Source organism: Pelobates fuscus, chromosome 6 (assembly GCF_036172605.1).
Source record: "Pelobates fuscus isolate aPelFus1 chromosome 6, aPelFus1.pri, whole genome shotgun sequence".
In the NCBI taxonomy this organism is placed as follows: domain Eukaryota; kingdom Metazoa; phylum Chordata; class Amphibia; order Anura; family Pelobatidae; genus Pelobates; species Pelobates fuscus.
Window position 1 is genome coordinate 165,054,611 of NC_086322.1, and position 15,399 is coordinate 165,070,009.

The window sequence follows — 15,399 nt, forward strand, 5'->3', positions numbered from 1 at the left end:
AAGAAGAACATAGGGAGGGGGAGGGGGGAGGAGTAAGAATAAAATGGGGGCAGTATGAAGAACACAGGGAGGGGGGAAGGAGTAAGAAAAACACAGGGAGGGGGGAAGGAGTAAGAAAAACACAGGGAGGGGGGAAGGAGTAAGAAAAACACAGGGAGGGGGGAAGGAGTAAGAAAAACACAGGGAGGGGGGAAGGAGTAAGAAAAACACAGGGAGGGGGGAAGGAGTAAGAAAAACACAGGGAGGGGGGAAGGAGTAAGAAAAACACAGGGAGGGGGGAAGGAGTAAGAAAAACACAGGGAGGGGGGAAGGAGTAAGAAAAACACAGGGAGAGGGGGGTGAGGAGATGAGGAGAACACGGAGGGGGAGGTGAGGAGAAGTGAAGATGAGAACACAGAGAGGGGGGTGAGGAGAAGCGGAGATGAGGAGAACACAGAGAGGGGGGTGAGGAGAAGCGGAGATGAGGAGAACACAGAGAGGGGGGTGAGGAGAAGCGGAGATGAGGAGAACACGGGGGGCGGGGGAGGAAAGACCACTAAGGGGCAGGGCAGAGCCCTAAAGGACAGGGGGCAGGACAGGGGGCAGGACAGGGGGCTCTTTCACACTACGTGCACAGCAGTTTTAGATAATTTGCACGTTTGTGAAAACTGAAAAATGTGTGTGTATTTTAAGTATGTTGGATTTAGTTATTGTGCACTTTTTTAATGTATATTTGATTTTATGGTACACTGGTGTTTTTTGCAAATGTTAAATAGTTGAAAATGTTAAAATGTTATGCACATTATATGCAACAGCAGTATTTGCACTGTAAACCTTTTTTATTTATATAAAGTGTGGGTGAACTTAAACTGTATTATTATTATTATTGCCATTTATATAGCGCCAACATATTCCGTAGCGCTTTACAATATTTTGAGAGGGGGGGGTGTAACAATAAATAAGACAATTACAAGAAAACTTACAGGAATAATAGGTTGAAGAGGACCCTGCTCAAAGGAGCCGCCCGTGAGAGGTCCTGCAAGCGTGAGTTGGCCGTACGGGTGCGAGCAGCGGTCAGGAGGTGGTCGCGGGCAGAGCGGAGGGTACGAGGAGGGGCATACCTCTGGATCAGTAAAGAGATATAAGAGGGGCTGGAATTGTTCAGTGCTTTAAATGTATGGCTTAGCACTTTGAATTGACTCCTATAGGATACAGGGAGCCAATGTAAGGACTGGCAGAGGGGCGAGGTGTGAGGACCGACTGGATAGGAAAATCAGTCTAGCTGCAGCATTCATTACAGACTGTAGCGGGGCAGTACGGCTTTTGGGGAGACCAATCAGGAGAGGGTTACAGTAATCCATGCAGGAAATTACTAGAGCATGGACAAGCTCCTTGGTAGCATCTTGCGTAAGAAAGGGGCGGATGCGGGCTATGTTTTTGAGTTGGAACCTACAGGACTTGGCAACAAACTGGATGTGAGACTCAAAGGTGAGACCAGAGTCAAGTATGACGCCAAGACAGCGCGCTTGTAGGGATGGACTCATGTGGATATCACTGACTTGAAGGGAGAGTGAGAGAGGAGGATCAGTATTAGGAGGAGGAAAGACAAGGAGTTCAGTTTTAGAGAGGTTAAGTTTGAGAAAGCGTGACGACATCCAGTCAGAGATGGAAGAGAGGCAAGCAGTGACACGTTGCAGGACGGCCGGGGAGAGGTCCGGTGAGGAGAGGTATATCTGAGTGTCATCAGCGTACAGGTGGTAGTTGAATCCAAAAGAGGCAATAAGTTTTCCAAGAGAGGCAGTATAAAGAGAAAATAGAAGGGGACCAAGGACAGAGCCTTGGGGAACTCCAACCGAGACAGGGCGAGGGGAGGAGGTATCCTTGGAAAAGGAGACACTAAATGAGCGTTGGGAGAGATAGGAGGAAAGAGAGGACAGAGTCACAGAGACCGAGTGATTGAAGAGTTTGAAGGAGGAAAGCATGATCAACTGTGTCAAAGGCAGCAGAGAGGTCAAGGAGAATTAATATGGAGTAGTGACCTTTGGATTTAGCGGAGATTAGGTCATTAGTCACTTTGATAAGAGCGGTCTCAGTAGAGTGGAGAGGGCGGAAGCCAGACTGAAGAGGGTCAAGGAGAGAGTTGGAATTAAGGAAGTGAGACACACGGGTAAAGACAAGTCTTTCCAAAAGCTTTGATGAGTAAGGGAGCAGGGATATGGGACGATAGTTAGAGGGGGAGGACGGGTCAAGAGATGTTTTTTTCAGGATAGGTATTACAGCGGCATGTTTAAGGTCAGCAGGAACAGTGCCAGAAGAGAGAGAGCAGTTAAAGATGTGTGTTAGGATAGGCACAAGACAAGGGGAGAGAGATCTGATGAGGTGAGATGGGACAGGATCAAGTGGGCAAGTGGTGGGGCGAGAGGAATGGAGAAGTGCAGCCACCTCTTGTTCAGTAGCTGGGGAGAAAGTCTGAAGGGTAGGGAAAGCATGATTTATGTGTGGTTGAGAAAGAGAATGGCAAGGAGGGGAGAATTGTTTCCTTAGCTGTTCAATCTTGTCAGTAAAGTAATATGCAAAGCTATCAGCTGTAAGGTTAGTTTGGGGGGTGGCCACAGCAGGGCGGAGAAGGGAATTAAAAGTGTCAAAGAGACGTCTGGGATTGCGGGAGCATGAACTAATGAGAGAGGAAAAGTAGGACTGTTTGGCGAGGGCAAGGGCTGCGCTGTACGAAAGCAACATGAATCTATAATGAAGATAGTCTGCCTGGGTGCGGGACTTCCTCCAGGAGCGTTCAGCACAGCGGGAGCAACTCTGCAGATAGCGTGTTGATTTATTATGCCAAGGTTGGGGTCGTGTTGTCCTCGTGGTGCATGTTTGGAGTGGGGCTGCAGTGTTCAAGGCAGATGTGAGGGTAGTGTTATATGTGGAGATGGCCAGTGAGGGACAGGAGAGGGAAGGGATGGATAGCAGTTGTGAATCAATGTCAGCCGACAGCTGCTGGAGGTCAATAGAGTTAAGGTTCCTCCTGAGCTGAGGGGGGTTAGGCTGAGGTTGTTGGGTGAGGGGGTAATTGAGAGCAAACGATAAGAGGTGGTGATCAGAGAGAGGAAATTGAGTATTGCAGATATTAGATAATGTACATGAATAGAAGAAAATAAGGTCGAGGGTATTGCCAGCTACATGAGTGGGAGAATTAGCCCACTGCAATAGTCCAAGGGAGGAAGTAATTGAAAGTAGTTTAGAGGCTGCTTGGGTTTAAAGGTGGGTTAATGGGAATATTGAAGTCTCCAAGAATTAGGGATGGAATGTTGGAAGAGAGGAAGTAGGGTAGCCAGGCAGCAAAGTGGTCAAGGAAGAGGAGAGGGGAACCAGGGGGACGATAGATGACGGCAATGTTAGCAGAAAAGGCGAATTGAATGAATTTCGAATGATGGGAAAGAGAGGGAAGGGGGGGTGGGCAGGGTTTTAAAGGAGCAGTGGGGTGAGAGAAGAAAACCTACACCGCCACCTTTAATCTCCGCTTGTCTTGGATTGTGGGTAAAGTGAAGACCACCAAAGGACAGTGAGGCAGGGGTAGCAGTATCCGAGGGAGAGAGACATGTTTCTGTTAGTGCAAGTAGGTTTAGGGAGTGTGAGATAAATAGGTCATGGATGGAAGTAGATTTAAAGGTGCTGCACATGTATGGCTATGCTGTGGTTGCCGTAGGCTTTGCGTGCGTGTGGGGGGGGAGGGGGTTCGCGGGGCCTCCATGTCCATTTTGCTTGGGGCCCCCAAATTCCTTCAAACGGCCCTGGATAGGGGGAGTTAGTAACTCCACCTCAGTGAAGGCCAAAACGAGCACCTGGGGTTGCTGTATCTCTGGTACAAAGGGAGCATACAGACCTTTCAGATTTGCGCTGCCCTTGAGGGTGGGATCTGTTTGAAATGCAACAGGATAAGATTATCTCTATAATGGTACAAGTGAACAAATACCTGTATAAGCTGCATCAAAGGGCTGACTGGGCCTTTGTCCTTTCACTGTGTTCTCATAACACTTGTTTATGGATAATTTATTCCAGACATTTAAGTTTTGAAAGGGACAGTTTAGGCACCTTAAGGCACCATCTAAATGAAGTTGTAATGGTGTCAGAAAGCCCCAGGGTGCACTCAAACTTCAAGGGGTTAAACCGTTCTTGAATTTCTAGTGGAAGTTGAGATGGAGGAAACTTTTGGGTTAAACCGTTTGAGAACAGTTTAAACCCTTAAGGCAAGAGTGCACCCGGGGGCTTCCTGTTGCCATAACTTCATATAAATTAAGTTGTTATAGTGCCAGGAGTGTTCCTTTAAGAATAATAATAATAATAATAATAGTCAAAAACTCAACCGGAACAACTATAGTGTCAGATTTGTACAAATCCAGGATGTAATGTGATTTGACAATAGTTTTTACAATTAGTTAATTATGTACAACACGTCCCATGCTATTTTAAAAATGCATTACTCTAATGTGAACATAATGCAGCGCACAAACCAATTTACACTAAGGGGTCACTAAACACCAAATTGGAGATTTGCCTCTTCACTAAAGAAAATTTGTCTCGGCCAAAATTGTGTTTGCAATTTGGCTAGTTCTTATTCCTTAAAAGCCAAACTGAAACCTTATGGATACCTTCATGGGCAATTTGGTTTTATACAGGTTAATTGCATGATGCGTCTATTATACAGGTCCATAAGCTACTGATGCAGTCAACACACAGCGGAGAATGTCTGCTAGCTGTGTGCAAGAAATTATGAGATCTGATCACTGTAGGCAACAAATGGGTGTTGCATGGCCAGGGGGTACCCTAATTATTCCATCCTACATGGGATAGTAATATGCAGGGAAGAGCTAACACGTTTGGTTTTCAAAACTACAATTAACCGTAATACTTCAAGCCGTAAACGTCTGTCCTGGTGGTTTTATGCATTAGTGAAGTAACGCATTTCTAATGATGCAATCATAAAAAAACTAAATGTATCCATGATACTGTCCTTTGAAGACTTACCACAAATCACATGGGGATGTATGCAAATCCAAGGAATTGGCTGAAAGCTATCAGCCATTTCCAAGTTCTCTTGTGGCTTATGAAGGAAGTGACAGAATTTATTGTGCTGATGCTCATATGAATACAAACCAGACAATTAGATTTTTGGGCCTTTTTCAGAATTGTGTACACCTCATTGGGAAATGATTGCTGCCCCTTTAAAATTACTGCAACAAACTGTAAATAGGAGATATGCACTGTCACAGCTCCAGCGTTCTGAAATGAAGAAAAATTAGATGTACAAATATTACTAACCTCCAATGGCAAAACCTGAACTGTTGTGTTGAACAGCTTGTCTCCTGGGTGTTCAATATTTCCACTTTTAATCAGGTACCTGTTAAACAGAAAATTTTCCATGACACCATTGACAGACATCGTACAAAGCCTAGAGGTGATTTAATGAATACATACATAAAACAATTTTGCAAATGGTTTTGTCATTTTTAAAATTTGATTAAAATGGAGTACGGTGGGGGAGGGCGGGTGAAGCAAACACACAACAAGCAAATACATAACAAAAATGAATTGAACGAAACAAGTTTTTCTCTGAGAGGTTGAGATTAATCCGAAGAATCTGTGTGTAGCGGACTGGACCCTGTACCAGAGTCTGCCCCAGTTTCCTGGAGGGGACTGCTTACTCGCCTCCTGCCCAGTGATTATGGTCCCGGGAAGATGGGACCCTTTAAACCCATTGACTGGACATAATGGATTGTGTATGACCTTACTGGCCCTTTAAGAACCAGCCAGGGACCTTCTATGACTTTTTGGGAACAATACCCCTTTAAGACTTTGCAGTAGATTGCAGTAAGGATGTCTTTTATAATATGTATGTTTCTGTGTATGCAGCATTCGTATGATTGTTCGGTAGAATCACTCCATTCATTATATTGAGTGAAACTACCGAACAACCAGACCACCCAGGAATAAGTGTGCCTCCAATTACCGTTTGCAACAATGTTGCAAACTGGTAATTGGCAATTCATGTAATGTGGGTTTTGTCCTCTGGGTGGCCGCCATTCGGGAAACAAAAACGTGGCGGCGGCCATCTTTACCTCCCAAACAGCGGTGTTTTGCCGTCGAGTGTCTGGAACTAAAATCGGACACTCGACTAGGCAAACACCGCTGAGACCACCAGACTTCCAGCAATTCGTGTATAAACTACACAAATCCATTCGAATCCTCCCCAGGCTCCATAACCCAGGTAATTCGTGTGTTTTGTTCCCTTGTCTGTGACTGACCGCAGGGCCAGAATGTATGGAACTATTTTCGGATACTTTGCCCATGCGGTCGGTCAAACCATTACATCCCCATAACTCCCGAACCCCTGGTCTGATCTGGGTGATTTTTGGATATGTTCCTCACCCAGATCAGGGCTACCAGGGGGTACCATATTTAAAGGGATACCCCACATATTTGGGGTACATCCAGGAATTGGAGAAAAGTGTACACTGTATAATTAGCTTAAGTGTTAATCTAAGGGGAGGAGATGTGTGGGAGGTTACGTCTATGGGATCGGCTACTGTACTAATTATGGTCCCTCCCTTGCATGAAAGAATCTCATAAAAGCAGGCATGGTGTAAATAAACCTCAGTTCTACTCCTGATACTGTGTGTCGTCCAGTGATTGGGAAAGGTGATGGGATATCCTTGGATTATATTGCCGATTGTGCTGGTTACCCTGTTGGATTTATTACTTGTCCCTGCATCCTCTTGATATACTGGTGGAGTTAAGCTGTGAGAAATCAGCTCTCCGCTACACTGTGTATAGTCAAAACATTGTCACCATCAAAAACTGCCACATTATTAACAGGGCACAATAAATCCAAAGATTAAAGAGGAATGGTCAACTTATTTACCCCAGTAAAGACTATTGCTGCATTTACTGGGGTGAATAATATAGAACCTCCTTCCAGTGTTACTTCTGTGTTCACCGCTTACTTACAGACCTGATGAGCTTGATTCCTAGTAATCAACTCATGAAGACATCCCAGTACTGCACCAACCAGCAGCCCTCGATACAGTGTGCCTTTGAATTCTCACAAACCTTGTAACATTTAACTAACCAGCACATACACAAGCATGTTCCTATCACAATTTCCACAAAATAACTACCTTCAACTTGGTTCAAATATGGAGTTCACCTTTCCCAATACCTTGGGGCCCAACTAACTTTTCCTCTCCCATCTTTTTGAACTGTAATATTGATTTTGTTTCTGCTTAAAAGGGACTCTATAGGCACGAAAAAAAAAAAAAAAACCTTAGCAGAATTAAGTAGTCTCACTGCTCAATTTTCTGCTATTTAGGAGTGGATTTGGTCATTTCTACAGCCCTAGTAACACCTGCCTAAACACTTCCTGAAAACAAACCAAGATATTCTAGGTGCCTGTATTGCAAAGTGTGTTTAAACTATAATTTTCTATCTTCTGCTCTGTAATATAGTCTAGACGACCATGTTCTGGTGAGATAAGACCAAAATCGAGCTCTTTGTCATCAACTCAACTCGCCGTGTTTGGAAGAGGAAGAATGCTGCCTATGATCCCAAGAACACCATTCTCACCATCAAACATGGAGGTGGAAACATTATGCTTTGGGGATGTTTTTCTGCTAAAGGGAAAGGTCAACTGCACCACATCATAGGGATGATGGACGGGGCTATGTACCATCAAATCATGGGTGAGCACCTCCTTCCCTCCGCCAGGGCATTGAAAATGGGTTGTGGATGCGTATTCTAGAATGACAATGACCCAAAACACGCAGTCAAGGCAACAAAGGAGTGGCTCAAGAAAAAGCACATTAGGTCCTGGAGTGGCCTAGCCAGTCTCCAGACCTTAATCCCATAGAAAATATGTGGAGGGAGCCGAGGATTCGATTTTGCAAATGTCAGCCTCAAAAGCTTAATGACTTGGAGAGGATCTGCAAAGAGGAGTGGGACAAAATCCCTCCTGAGATGTCTGCAAACCTGGTGGCCAACTACAAGAAATGTCTGACCTGTGATTGCCAACAAGGGTTTTGCCATCAAGTACTAAGTCAAAGGGGCCAAATACTTATTTCACTCATTTTTTTTTTTTTTTTTTAATTCTTTATTTTTGTGTGCAAGAATTCACAGATGAGCCGTGGTGCCACAATAGCAGTCACGTGCGCAGATTCAACATACATTTCACATATGGCAACTGTAATGCATGCACAATTTTGTTAATGATAATGGTAAATTAATAAGCTTAAGCATGTGGTGTTCCCGCTATATTCGTCGCTAATACTGGTATTTTTAGCAAATGGAGCATAAACACCGGTGTATGTAAAGTTACGATTTGTTTCACTGAGGGTTGTCTGGCATATAGACTGCTATCAGAATCAGCATACGTTTAACAATCATTAAGTGCTAAAGCTAGCAAAAGAGAGTACCTTTCTCTCAGTTAATTATGCTGTAAGTGCTTAACTGCGTAATAACAATCGTTAACATAAAATAAAATAACAATGCTGCGGGTGAGCTTAGGTAAAGGTGAGAGTGTACTGAGAAGATCAGTACATGCTGGCATGTTAACTTGCTTTCAGTTCGCCCATGGTACTACATAAAATGCTTATCTGACCTCCTGTGCTGCAAAAAGCTTAATATAGGCATGCATGTTATGAGACATAGAATGCAGACAGTAAAATCATAAATAGTTTCTCTGCTGTAACATGGGAATAATTATGCCCGGACTGGCTCAGATCCAAGCAAGCCTGAACCTATCTGTGACATCTCTCCCCGCATATCCCCGTGTGAGCAGGCTAGGAAAGCGAGAGGGAAAAGGTAATAGCGGCAGACAGTCATGGGAGTCCAGTTAGAGTGGAGGAACCTGAGCAGTAGCGAGCACTCAGCCCATAGCGTCCCAGTCTCTTTGGTATCAGCCAGTGCCTCTTAAGGGATGAGTGGGAGCCCCCTGTGCCGGTCTGTGCTGCCGTGATGTGAGTTGTCGTTCCCTCGGACCGGCAGTGTGTGGCTTGGGTGTCTCAGCGTGGACCGGTTTCTGTGTCGGTGAGCAATCTGTGGCTCTGGTTGTGGGTCTCTCGCGAGTGATTCCTGCTGGATGCACCTTGACGGCCACAGAATGAGAGTGTCGCCTCTTACCAGGTCGGCCCGCAGGTATGTTCTTTGCAGGGGGAGCTGAGTGGGCCACTTCCGGACCTCGCTGCCGATTTTGGCGCCGTCACCTATGGCCTCCGCCATCTTGACTGCGTTGACTGCTAATGTCAGATCAGGGCGGCCCTGTTGTTGCTCCCTGGGTGGTCTGGGCATGCTGAGGTGAGGACCGGGATCACCCCCCCCGGTCCCAATGGGGGGGAGCGGGGCCATTTCCCAACTGGTCTGGCCCTTGGTTGAGCACCGATGGGCAGGATAGCGGAGCAGCGGCCGCCTGCTCCACTCACCGCCGGAATAGGCCTCGTTGGCGCCAGTGAGGATTCTTCCACCAGGGGACTGAAACCAGTCAGGCCAGCCTCACCCTGGGTTTGGTACTCTCCACCCGATGAGGTATACCGCCGTTTTTATGCCAAAAGCCTGAGTTTCTTGCTCGTTTCGTTTAAGTTTTCAGAAGCTGGTCTGACATGCGACCATCTTGCTCGGCGGCCTGGCCCCGCCCCCCTTATTTCACTCATTGACATGAAAATCAATTTATAACTTTTTTGACATGCGTTTTTCTGGATTTTTTGGGGTTTTTCTGTCTCTCACTGTTAAAATATGCCTACCATTAAAATTATAGACTGATAATTTCTTTGTCAGTGGGCAAACGTTCAAACTTAGCAGGGGATCAAATACCTTTTTTTTCTATCACTGTATAATATTTCTTCAGCTAGTGGCATGCCAAAACAAGGTACTAAAATTGTGTGCACCTGAAAGGGACACTATAGACAACCAGGCCACTTCAGCTCGTTAAAGTAGTCTGGGTGCAGTGTTCCTGGGTGCAGTGCAGTTTTTAATAAACTGTAATAATTACCTGCTTGGGTTAACTATTCTTCAAGTGGCTGAGGAGGAGGAAGCTACAGCGCCAGGAAAACTATTAAATGGAGATATAATGGGAATGATGGCAAGCGATGAAATTTAAAACTATTCACTGCATACCAGGCAATGATGTGAACACATGACTTATAATACCATTTATATCCAGAGTATTCGTCACTTCATGTTTCTGCCTTACTATGCACCCCATCCTCATTGCCAGTAATCCACATAAAATACTTGAACTCTGCAGTGCAGGGCCTGGAGGAGAAGCAAGGGAATTTAAACTTAACATCCCAGGTGCATTTCGAAAAAAAAAAAAAGTCCTCCTGTATTTGACCACAAATGGGGATGCACTGGTGACTTCAGCTATGCCATTTCTTATCACCATAACCTATATCTAAATATATACTATATACTATATAACTGCCTTTTTTTAACATATAATTTTTTTAAGGGCTCTGCTTTTGGGAGCAAAAGAATAATATTCCACATATTAATCATAATTATTCAATCCTTGCTCTAGGAAATAAAGCATAACTACTATGCATTTGAATGTTTAAAAAATATTTTTTTTAAAAAACCACCTCAGATTTTTCACATTTCCGAAAGTGTACCTGTCCTACATAAGTCATAATATTGGGATTTACAAAACTGGGGCAAGAGGCGTTTGGGATGGAGATTGTGTGTGCTGGTGGTGCAGTCTGCATCAATGGTAATTTGTGTGGCTGTTAAACAGTGTGTCCTGGTAATCAGCCAACCATAGTTGCCCATGTGACAAATGTTGCTAAAGTGCTTTTATATGGGTAGAAATGTCATAAGACAGTCTTTCCCATCATTTAATACTGAGCTGGCACTTTAGTGGAACTTTATTGTGGTGTAGTCAGAATCTAAAACCTAGAGACAAAAATAATAAAAATAAACTACTTGGATGGGAAGACAAGAAAATTATAACGGTCTCATCGGACACTGGACAGTTGTGTAAAGGAAATCATATATATCACCTAGCCAAAATTGGTACAACAAAAATGGAAAAATGGAAGACTACACAAATAGGATGACACAAATAGCATACCAACTAAGATTTGAGTTTATTATTTGGGGGCTGATGGAGAATTAATAATTTTTCCTATGCAATGCTTCGTGAATATACCCCATGACATAAAAAAAAGCTATAAATATATGCATTAAACCATAGGTGTATTGCATACTGAGACGTGGATTTAACCCCTTAAGAACACATGACATGTGTGACATGTCATGATTCCCTTTTATTCCAGAAGTTTTGTCCTCAAGGGGTTAAAGGACCACTATAGTGCCAGGAAAACAAACAAACAGTGAGAAGCGCGGAAGCTCCTCTAGCGGCTGTCAATGAGACAGCCACTAGAGGCTGGATTAACCCACATGTAAACATAGCAGTTTCTCTGAAACTGCTATGTTTGCAGTTGCAGGGTTAACCCTAGATGGACCTGGCACCCAGACCACTTCATTGAGCTGAAGTGGTCTGGGTGCCTATAGTGGTCCTTTAATAACATATATTATCCAGTATCTACAAACACCTGGACAAGTCTTCCTCGATGGTTTGTTGGTGGGCAAGGAAATCGAGGTGAAGAATTAATAAAAGGCCCACAGGTATAATTAGTACATCTGGAGATACCTTGCCTAACTCTCAGCTGCAGAAACCGAGAATAGGGGACTTGTCATAGATACTGGTAAATAAGGGTTAAGTCTTTCCACGTCTGCAGGGGTTAAAAGCAAGAATTTTCTCTCTTGGCTGCAATCTGTACTCCCTTTTCTCTTTCTCAGGTCAAGCACAACCACCCTTTTCTCAGTCTTACAGGCCAAGATAACCTTTGCATAGTTTAAAGAAGACGTGCTAGACATGCGTAGTAGATTTCCTGTAATACGTAATGTTATATGAATAATTTTTGAATAACTTTTTGCACTGAATGTCTATGATTGGTTGATTTTGTCTTCTATTGGATACACCCCTATGAAAATGGTTTGTTTCATATATACTTAAAGAAACTGCTATGTTTACACTAGGGTTAATCCAGCCTCTAGAGGCCACCTCGTTGACAGCCACTAGAGGCGCTTCTGCGCTTCTTGCTGTGAAAATCACAGTGAGAAGACGCTGACGTCCATAGGAAAGCATTGAGAAATGCTTTCCTATGGACAGATTGAATGCGCGCGTGCGGCTCTTGCCACACATGCAGCGCTTACATCGGAAGAGGGAGGAGAGTTCCCCAGCACCGAGGGAGCCCGGCGCTCGAAAAAGGTAAGAGTTTAACCCCTTCAGCCCGGCGAGAGTGGGACCCTCAGAGTTGGGGGGGACCTAAAGACAAGTGTTTTCCTGGCACTATAACGGTCCTTTAATTGTTCTCTGCAATTAACATATGCAAAGATTAAGCAATGCAGGATGTGTTGCCAGCATAAGTCCATGGCAGCATAAGGGTTACTGACCTTGTAAAATTCTTAGAGCATAACAGGGACCCTGTGGATTTCTCAATGTACTAGAGGCGGAGGAACGGACCTTCCGGTAGGCACATATTTTAGCCAATACAGTGCTTTTACAAACACAATGTATGTGAAACACATACCTACATGGTCAGATTGAAGTAAAACATTCACTAACTACTTCTCTTTGTTAAAATACATTTTCTAACATTTGTGGCCTCTATTTTTAGAACTAGGCTATTAAAAGCAATACTATTGTCAGCTTCTGACCTCCCCTACCATATAAGAAAAGTATATACACCCTGTTCCAAATTATTATGCAAATTCTATTTAAGTGTCACAAAGATTAAATATTTTGTTTTTCAGTTTGACTCATGGATGGCATTGTGTCTCAGGGTTCTTTTGATCACTGAAAACAATCTCTGACACCTGTGATAATTAGATTGCCAGGTGAGCCCAATTTAAGGAAAAACTACTAAAGGAGGGTGTTCCACATTATTAAGCAGAGCACCATTTTCATGCAATACGGGGAAGAAAAAGGATCGCTCTGCTGCCGAAAAGAGTGAAATAGTTCAATCTCTTGGACGAGGTATGAAAACATTCGATATTTCACGAAAACTTAAGCGTGATCATCGCACTATTAAGATATTTGTGGCTGATTCAGAGCACAGACGGGTTTCTGCAGATAAAGGCACATTGAGGACGATTTCTGCCAGACCCATGCATCGGATCAAGAGAGCAGTTGCTAAAATACCATTACATAGCAGCAAACAGATATTTGAAGCTGCTGGTGCCTCTGGAGTCCCACGGACATCAAGGTGTAGAGTCCTCCAGAGTCTTGCAACTGTGCATAAACCTTCTATTCGGCCATCACTAACCAATGCTCACGAGCAGAAACGACTGCATTGGGCAGAAAAATAAATGAAGACTAATTTTCAAACAGTCCTGTTCACTGATGAGTGCCATGCAACCCTGGATGGATGGAGTAGTGGATGGCCACGACGTCAGCAAGGTGGTGGTGGTGGAGTCATGTTTTGGGCCGGAATCATGGGAAGAAAGCTGGTTGGCCCCTTTAGGGTCCCCGAAGGTGTAAAGATGACCTCTGCAAAGTATGTTTGTTTTTCTGACTGACCACTTTCTTCCCTGGTACAGAAGGAAGAACTATGCTTTCCGTAATAAAATCATCTTCATGCATGACAATGTACCATCTCATGCTGCAAAGAATACCTCTGCATCAATTGCTGCTATGGGGATAAAAGGAGAGAAAGTCATGGTGTGGCCTCCATCCTCCCCTGACCTCAATTCTATTGAGAACCTTTGGAGCATCCTCAAGCAAAAGATCTATGAGGGTGGGAGGCAGTTACATCCAAACAGCAGCTCTGGGAGGCTATTCTGACATCTTGCAAACAAATTCAAGCAGAAACTGTCCAAAAACTCACAAGTTCAATGGATGCAAGACTTGTGAAGCTGCTATCAAATAAGGGGTCCTGTGTTAAAATGTAACGCGACCTGTTAAAATGTTTAAAAAGTTAAAATGTTGTTATAAGTTTGATTGAAATAGCTTTTGATTTCAGTAAATATGCTGCAAACACAACAAAGGACAATTTTCAGTTATTTACAACCTATAAAGTGTTTTGAAACTTACTGTGCGTAATAATTTGAAACAGTGCATTGTAAGTTTATGTTTAAAAAAAATACTGTTACCACTAAGAGGTTTGTTCAATAAAATTTGAATTGTACTCTTAATAGTTGATAACATGAGAATTATGCTGACTGTTATTTACATCAATTATTTAGGTAAATGAGAAAAATATAATTTGCATAATTTGGAACAGGGTGTAATAGTCACTAAATTCATGGATAAACATGCTTTAAAAAAAAAAAGGACACAGAAAAATTATATATATGATGCACTTTTCCATATAATTATGTTGTAGAATTATTAGGCCCCTTATAAACTATAACCAGCCTTACTGGGCCCCTTTAATACTATATTCTCATATTCAGTTCTCAGGCCTCATAGTTTAAGCTTTGCACGGACACTGAAGCAAATACACCACAAAGTCCGAGCGGCAGCCAATCCCCGACTTAATATGAAACTCCTTCCCAGTGGTGGAGCTAGTATACGACATAACTTTTTACATCCCTTGAAACCTTTATCACTCTTTTTGTTTTTAAAAATATTTTTTAGGGCATAGCTTGGTGCCAATAGATTTTTCAGATTTTGTTTTTTCCTATATATAATTTTTGGTTTCTTGGGCAAATGTTCTCCCAAAATAGGGTCCTCCAACAGTATTGGCCAATATTTACACAAACTCCTCCTAATTTTAGGATGATCAATGTTATACTGAGTAAAGAAAGATTGTCGCTCGGACTTTGTGGTGTATTTGCTTAAGTGTCCGTGCGGCAGTCAGTATGTTGGACACACAAAGAGGTGTTTAAAAGTGAGGCTCCTTGAACACATTAACAACATCAAGAAAAAACTTGACACCCACTCTGTTCCTCTCCATTGTAACAGTTGTCCACAATTTTTTTTTAAAAGGTTTACGTTGCATGGGGATGGAACAAATTCGACCACATTGGAGAGGGGGAAATAGGGAAAAGCGTTTGGCTCAAAGAGAGTCATACTGGATCCACAGATTGGGCACCCTTACACAAAGGGGATTGAATGTAGATATAGACATCATTTGTTTTTTGGATTAATTAAGTTAAAGAGAGAGAGATATATATTCTCTCTTTTTATATGGATAAGTCACTTTTGAGATTTAAGTATACTAGTCATTAGACTAGGCAAGAGCAATAGATTATGCTGGACACAATATGGATGTGTAATTAAGGATATGTCACTTTAAAATTATTGTTATATATTCACATTCATTAATTATTGGTTTAAGGTATTATAAGAATTCACAAAAATTATTTGGG

The 15,399-nt window shown here is 43.1% G+C and overlaps 1 protein-coding gene across 2 annotated transcripts in view; it reads right to left on the bottom strand.

Annotated features, from left to right (window-relative positions):
- MGAT4D (MGAT4 family member D) overlaps positions 1 to 15,399 on the bottom strand; it is a 182,735-nt gene that overhangs the window by 26,719 nt on the left and 140,617 nt on the right. For both annotated transcript variants that reach the window (XM_063458454.1, XM_063458453.1), the window contains one exon: positions 5,299 to 5,377. In XM_063458454.1, the coding sequence (XP_063314524.1) occupies positions 5,299 to 5,377 (79 nt within the window). The remainder of the gene's footprint in view (positions 1 to 5,298; positions 5,378 to 15,399) is intronic.